A 7632-nucleotide genomic window follows, 5' to 3' on the forward strand; every position below is an offset into this window, starting at 1 on the left:
TCTCAAGCTCTGTTGTTTCACAGCTGAAATCCTGTGGGAGCTGAGGCCCCAGGCCTCTTCTCAAAGCCCCAGGAGAATGTAGGGAAGGACTTAAAACGGTCCTCTTCTTACTGGGAGTACCTTATCTTTGTGGTTTTGATTTTTTTAAATGGTAGAGAGGAAAGGAGGTAGTATCTTAGTGAATTATCAGCAGGAAGCTGAGTGTGTTCAGCTGACCCGGGTGAATGCCACTACCAGGTTTAGGGGAGCACCTGGGTGGTGAGCTGAGACAGCTGGAGACAGCAGGACCTGCGGGCTTATTACAAAGCGGCACAAGAGCCAGGCCCTTCCCTCCAGACAGCACACGGTTAAATCTCTCCTCTCTTTCTCTTGTTTTTCCTCTAGCTCCCTTTTTCCGCAATCAAAGACAATTTGTCAATACATAGTAAGGCAATATTAGCAAGCAGAGCTCACAGAAGAGGCAAATGAGAAAGGGTCTTTGAGACCATCATTTCTTATCTTTCCCACACATAAGTCCTACTGGTTTATTTTATTCTTGAATCTAGGGGGGGAATGTTCTTTCCAAAGAATTTGATAACATTTATGTCTTAGTCCAGGTTTTGAGCTATTATAGGCAGTTATAAATTGTGTTTCCCTGCTCTCTTTGTCTCTCTCATCTGGATTCAAGTGCATATACCTCCAAAGGAAAGAAAGAAAGAGAGAGGAATGAACAAAAAGGAATAAAGCAAGACAGCAAAAAAGTTTATTATTCACCATGACCCCACCATCACCACCCAGCACTCAGACTTTTCATCTTCAGGTTCAAATTAATCCCTGGCACTTGTAATCAAATGATCTAGCAATGGGTGTGTGAGTTTACTGAGATCTTGTGGGCCAAATGAAACTGATAATGTTTCTCTCACAATTATCCAAACTGCTTGTTTGCAAACAGCCTTATTTAATTAAAAGTTAATTTGAAAAATTGGATCATTTCTTATCTTTCCCACGCATAAGTCCTACTGGTTTATTTTATTCATGACTTTGATCGTAACAATGATGTACATTTTCCCAGGTCATTTAAAGAAGAGAGAGAGAAAAAAAAATCAATGGACTGAAGTAACAAAAATCTTCCCAATGAATTTCCCATAAAGAAGAGACAACATCCAACACTAATCGTGCCAAAACATTTACTGAAAGTTTTCAAATCTTTCAAAAATGTTACAAAAAGTGAGCAAACACAGTGAAACTAATGACAAATTGGACATTGAGAACTAACATCTGGGTACGACTAGCCAGTGTGTAGGGGAAAAAGAAATGTCTATAAACAGAAAGGGGTGCGGGAGGGGAGGGGAGGGGGAAGGATGGGTGAAGGGAGGGTGATGGCGGGGATCACGCCTATGATTTTTTCCTATAAGGGTACATGTGAATCTTTCTAAATGTTGAATATAAATGTCTTAACAATTATGAGAATGACATGATGGCTATGTTGGCCAATTGGATGAAAGTATTTCAAATTGTATATGGAAAAACACACTGTATCCCATAATAGAATTAATGTGCATAAATATGATCTAATAAAAAACAGTTATTATGATTAAAGCTCTGTATTAGACTCTTTTGCACACATTTTCTCATTTGAAATCATATTCAGGAAAAATGATCCCAGATTTGGGAATTAAGGGGAAAAAAAAGAAGATCGGCCTATATAAATATCACATAGCCCAATAAGCATCAAGCCCACTCAAGGGTCATCTGACTCTCTTGGGAAATGCAACTTTGTTTGACTAACAATTTAATAGGGACAAGAATAAGGACGCTGTAGACTTGGAGCTTTATTTGTAGTAAACCATAAGGCAGGATACTTTACTTCTGTTTTCTAGTACAGAAATTTATCTCCAAGGTTATAGTTGCATTATGTGTCTCTGTAGGACACTAACCAGTTTTATATCTTAACTTGGCAATCTCATGTCATCCATCTTCCCCCTGATTGCTTAAATTCCAATTCTTTATATTCTTTTGAAATTCTTCTGTTATTCTGCAGTTAAATCAACTGGAACTTAATTCACCTATTTGTCTGAGAATAATGCTTTTAATGATTTGAGAATCTATGTTTTCACAACCACCGAACAACCACATGAGGTAGGTAATAAATCCTCATTTTACAGAGGAAGAAACTGAGTCTCAGAGAAGGCGCATTACCTGCTTAGGGTTATAGAGGTAAAAAGCAACAGAACAGGGAGGTAAACACACATCTGCCTGAATTGTTTTATAAGAAATACCCTGGTGACTCACACGTGGTCTGAAAACTTGAGCGGAAATATTTCTAAAAAACCAACCTCATCTCCATGTATGTTGAATTCTAAATATGACAGCTAAGTATCAAAAGCAACTAACTCTAAATGACCTAGATCTGAGGATATAATAATTAAAGATGTTTATTAATTCGTCTGGTTTCAGTTCTGAAGTTTTTAAAACCGGAAATGTTGAAGGTGATACAGAATACTATCAAAATGTGAAATTTCAATGCTTTGCTGATTCCATTCATGGTCTGTGTGATGCTCAGCAAATTACTGCTGAAGTTACAAAAGCCATTGAAAAGTGTTTAGAATACTTCATAGAGAGCCCCTCTTTGACATTTCATGAACTTGTGCCTTTAGTTTGAGAGCTCTTTGAATTACACTGACCAAATTACCGGCTGACCCAGCTGTAAAGATACTCAGTCTACTTTGTCCCTAGACTGGTAGAAAAATGAAGATACAAACATGCTTTTCTATTCTCCAAGCATGAAAGTGATTTGCTGTCCTGTATGAACAGGCAGGTGGACGTCAAGACTAAATAGTGACACCCAACTCATAGCGTGAAAGTACCATAGTACACACTCTAAATCTTGAAAGTGTACCTTGGGGAAGGCTGCTCCTCCACAGACGTGTCTATCTGTCAACCAGCATGCTTTTCAGCTTGGATATATACCTTTGAGAGGCATCCTTTTGTCTACCTGAGTAGTCATTCAATGTCTACACAAATTTACAAGTTTTTCTCCATAAATAAGATTTTGAAATTCAGGTTAATTGGTATCTAGGTTGATTTAAAAAAAAAAAAAAACTGTGCTTGTACTGTGAGGATTTTGTTGACCAAATCACAAATTAGACAGTGACCATCTGGCTTAGTTTTCTGTAGAGCACACCCCTTCGTGATAGGCACTGGCAGCTGTCTGGCACAGGTTGAAATCAAGTGGGGCAACCTGCCCCACCTCTAGCTCCGGCTCCCAAACTCGAGCCAGCTGAATTTTCAGCTCCACCTGAAGTGAAAAGATAACTGTATAGTTCAAATTCGTCTTGACTCACAGTTTCTCTGTTTTATCCTGGCTAAAGCTGCCCACTGTGTCTGTGGTTTTCTTACATAAATTTTCAATCCAGCTAGTGCTATTATAAAGTGTCTTTTCCAACCCTGATGTTGGCAGTGGATTTTTAGCTCGCATATTTTTTCCAGATGTGATAAGCTCTCCATAGCCCTCTTGGTGAGCAAAAGCATATCCAGATCTTCTTGAGCTTGACCTGCGGGTCTGAGGCCTTCGGCTACTTAGCGGTCTTGCCTTCTTTTGAGCCTTCTGCCACCGGCGGATCTGGAGAGGAAAAGACCCGGGGTGAGATGACACATCCACACGTCAGACTCCAGGCAGTGGGCCACTTTGTAAAGTGAAAGCCTTTTCAGTCAGAACAACATTAACGATGACAAAATAGTCACCTTCATTGCAAAAGGAGGTTTTAAACATAAAACCCTAAGAAATCTTCTACCCGGAAGATCTCACTAGACACTGGGGCACTAGTCAGTTTTTATTCCTACCAAGAGGCTATTAAGTAAACAAGAATTCTCCAGACAAATTTCATTATTGTCTTCATCTTATGCATCTTAAAGATACAGAAGGACACGGTTGCACAGAGAGACTTTCTAACATGCACCACTATCTCCCCACAACAATTTATAGTCTTGTTCTCCCAAAACTGCCCTTCCCCTCTCTTTTAGGTTTTCTCTGGATCCAACAGTTATCAGTAACTGGACTAAGAGAAAATATAGGACATAAGAGTCAGAAATTTTTAACTTTTATTATAGGTCAAGGTATCATGAGGCTCTCAGGGTTTTGATTAATTTGGGGAGTAGGGGATTCATGGCTTCTTTAAATGCCCAGCAGTATGGGGGGGGGGGAGTGTTCCAGAACTTCTTTCACTTCCCTGTAATGTCAAGGAGAGAAAAACCTGAGGTTTACTGTAAAAGACCTTGTCCTCTGATTTGGCAAATGGCTTGAGTCTGACTTTTGCGTCAGGAGAAAGCTGTTAAGCAGAAGCTCATGTCAGGCTTAAAGAAAAATGAGCAACCTCTTCCTTCAGCTCATAGAAGCTCGCAGTCAGCTCATAGAAAAATGAGCAACCTCTTCCTTCCTTCAGCTCACCCTTAATTTTCTGGGTCTCTATCAGAATGAGCTCACAGGGCCACAGAGAGAGGACAGATGTGACTAGGGACACTGTGAATCTTTTCGGAAGGAATCTTTTCCTCCTTTGGTCCCATAATGGGAGGGTCATCACAGTAAAAACAGCTCTGCCTCACTTCCTCTCAGCAGCTTTGGCCTGTTCCCACTCACCCCAGCAACACTGTACCCCTTCTCGTGACATGGCTACAAAGACATGTGTATATCTCCTCTTTCTTTCTCCTTCTCTCCTTTAATCTGTGCCCTGGCCCACGTGACGCTGTCCTGCTCACTGCCCCTTCCATGAAGCACTGAAATACGTTCTGTTACTTCCCTAGTTTAGTTATTTCTATCACGTGTTCTTCCTATTTTCCTGCTAACTTTCTATCTCCTGACCCATCCCTCACACTGCTGTTCCCTTTCTTCATCCATTCAGAAGGCAACCTCTTCCCATGTTTCTGAATCTGCTGTGTTTCTACAAAAATGTTGAGCCCCTTGACCCACACCTTGCTTGTCTCTCTTATATTCTACCCTCTACTTGTCCTCAAGTCAATCACTTTCCCCATAGCTGCCTCTCTTTTGGAACAATGGTCCAGTGGGCTTCCTTTTTAAAAGTCAGCTTTTTAAAATACCCACCTTAACTTGAACTTATGACCCCCACCACACACACACACACACATTTAGTCTAGACATCTCTCGTTATTGGCACTCAGGACTAGTACCCTCAAGATGTGGGCAGACCCATCTACTCTGATGTGGTCCCACCGACCCAAGGGTGTTTGCTTATGAGAATTTCATAAGCCCCTCTTGAGCTTCCAGTCCAGGCAGAAGGATACAATTCCAAGAGCCAAGAGCTGGCTTCTAAGCACTCATCAACTGAGACGTACCTGATCGCTCAAGGTTGGGTATAAATCCACCTTCAAAAATCGGAATGCCACCACTGGCATAACTGAAGCCACTGTTGTTAAGAGAATAACAAGCCAGATGCACTTCTGGGTCAAGGAATGCCGTGCATTTCCTATCATTGAAGAAAAATACGCACTGAGGTTATAAATAGAAGTGAATTATGAATCAATAGGCTTTTTGTCTGTTCCTATGAGGTCTTTCTTGAAATCATGAGGTTTGGATTACCCAAGGAGAACCACTAAATGTATTCCCAGGATACTGTATGTTTAGTGGGGATGAGAAGGGAAAAGTGGAAAGATCACCTTTGGGAACTGCTTAGTGGCCTGGTCACTTACTTGGAGATTGCCAGCATGAACCAAAAATTCTCTGACCCAGGCTCAGTCCAGCTTCACTCATGAAGCACAGACCTCTCTTCCAGCCTCAAGATCCCTTAGCTACAAAGCAACCATTATTTTTTAAAGGCACATTTAGCCTTATGAATTCTCCTGTATAATAAATATTCTGGTACAGTCTCAAATAATGGTCTTGTTGACTAGCTATGCCACAAAAAAAGGTAAGCTTTATCCACTGTAGAGTCAATCTTAAATTCCAGGGAATGACCCAGAAAACCTGCCTTAAAGGGATTTGCTATCTCTTTGATGTTCCCCTGGTTCCCAGAGCTTCCAGGAGATTACAGAGGCTCCTGGGTTTGTGAAAAGGGCACCTTCCTCACCAGTAGACTGCTGATGAGCCCTCCTACACGCTAGGGCAACAGGACAATGAAACTCATCTCTAAGCTGGAAGCCAGCTTCCTTACTTCATCCTCACACCACACATGCCTCAATGTTTGTTTAACAAAGCAATAAGGATCAATAATGCAGACAGATAAATTCCACAAGAAGATGCCAACCCCACTCGTATCATCAAAATAAACTTTTGTTCCTGTTCAGTTTTTAGGGATTTATCATGACACCTCCTAATTATCCAGGTCCCGTCTCCCAGGGCTAAAGTGTTAACACCGTTCAAATGGGCTTTGGGTATGAGGGCTTGGCCGCTGATTGTTCTGTCTGTTTTTCCTGGCTTTTGAGGGTAGACTCTGCCTAGCAAAGAGCAACTGACTCCAGTTGCCTTCAGCCATGGGCAGAAACAAACTTGACTGAATAAATTACAGGTCTCTTTGAGCTCCTTTAAACTCAGTACCCCCAGGCATGGCTGGAAAAAAACATGCTTCACTTTAAAACCACACTCCTGTTTGCTGCTAGCTACTAAGGAAAAAATATTTTTTTCTGAAACCCCAATGTTGATCTAACTTTTGAAAAATCTCATTGGAGCTTAGTAATTAATTCCCGGAATGGCATGTGCTTAGCTGAGGAGAGTGTTCCCCACACACACTACTCTCCCCAGTTGAAGCATTCCAGTCTCATTATGCAAGTTAGAATGCTCTCTGAAGACCAGAAGTCTTCTAATCAATGCACTGAACTTTCAGAATTGGCAACCAAAAATAAAACAAAAGTCAAAAACTTAAAAATAGATTTAGTGCCTTTGTTTCCTGATATGCTTATTCTTTTTTATAATCCACCTGTCCCTACATGGTTGGAATCTGGTAAGCAAAGTATTCACAATACATGGTAACAATGGTGCAATTTAAAGATTGCCATGTACATGCAGGTAAGGACAATCATTGAATGAAGAACAATATTCCTAAGTGTATGTGTACATTTCAATGAAATTATAATTTCAGGTGCATTTTTCAAAAATGTAAATATGTAACTGTACTAACCTTATAACCTTATTGGGGTTCTTGTGGTCCTATTTTTTTCCTACATAAATCAGTTCTCTAAGAACTGTTCTTCTAGACTGAGTTCCCTAAATAGTGCATGCAAATTTCAGTCTTTCAGTCTTCAGTTGTCACTGTGCATCCTTCCCATTTGTTAGGATGAACTCAGAAACATCACTTACCAACTTATTTCATACACACTAGAAATTTCAAAACCTCTGAGAAAATATGTTAACGATTTTCTTGTGTAAAGCTCAGTGAATTTTGCTGGGAGTCATTTTGAAATGTGGAGTGCAATAGTAGTATTCTATATACAGAGATCAGATGTATACTCTTTGTAGAATAATAGAATCTCAAGATTTTAGGGAGTCCTTTGCTACTCAACTGACATTCAAATTCCTCTGCAATGTCCCCAACAATCAATCAAGCCACATTTACTTAAATAATAATAATCACTATTATCACAGTTGACATTTATTGAAAAAGTGCTATGTACCAGGATACATACTGAGTACTTTATCAGTATATA

The 7632-nt window shown here is 40.3% G+C and overlaps 1 protein-coding gene across 1 annotated transcript in view; it reads right to left on the reverse strand.

The window, feature by feature from the left end:
- Positions 1–2164: 2164 nt before the first annotated feature.
- ATP8B4 (ATPase phospholipid transporting 8B4 (putative)) overlaps positions 2165–7632 on the reverse strand; it is a 240815-nt gene continuing 235347 nt past the window's right edge. Inside the window, exons 27-28 of the mRNA XM_023509982.1 lie at positions 5329–5459; positions 2165–3601 (exon numbers count right to left, since the gene is read on the reverse strand). Coding sequence (XP_023365750.1) covers positions 3320–3601; positions 5329–5459 — 413 coding nt within the window. The 3' untranslated portion in view covers positions 2165–3319. The remainder of the gene's footprint in view (positions 3602–5328; positions 5460–7632) is intronic.

Source organism: Otolemur garnettii, unplaced genomic scaffold (assembly GCF_000181295.1).
Source record: "Otolemur garnettii isolate 467f Iridium unplaced genomic scaffold, OtoGar3 scaffold00011, whole genome shotgun sequence".
Classification (NCBI taxonomy): domain Eukaryota; kingdom Metazoa; phylum Chordata; class Mammalia; order Primates; family Galagidae; genus Otolemur; species Otolemur garnettii.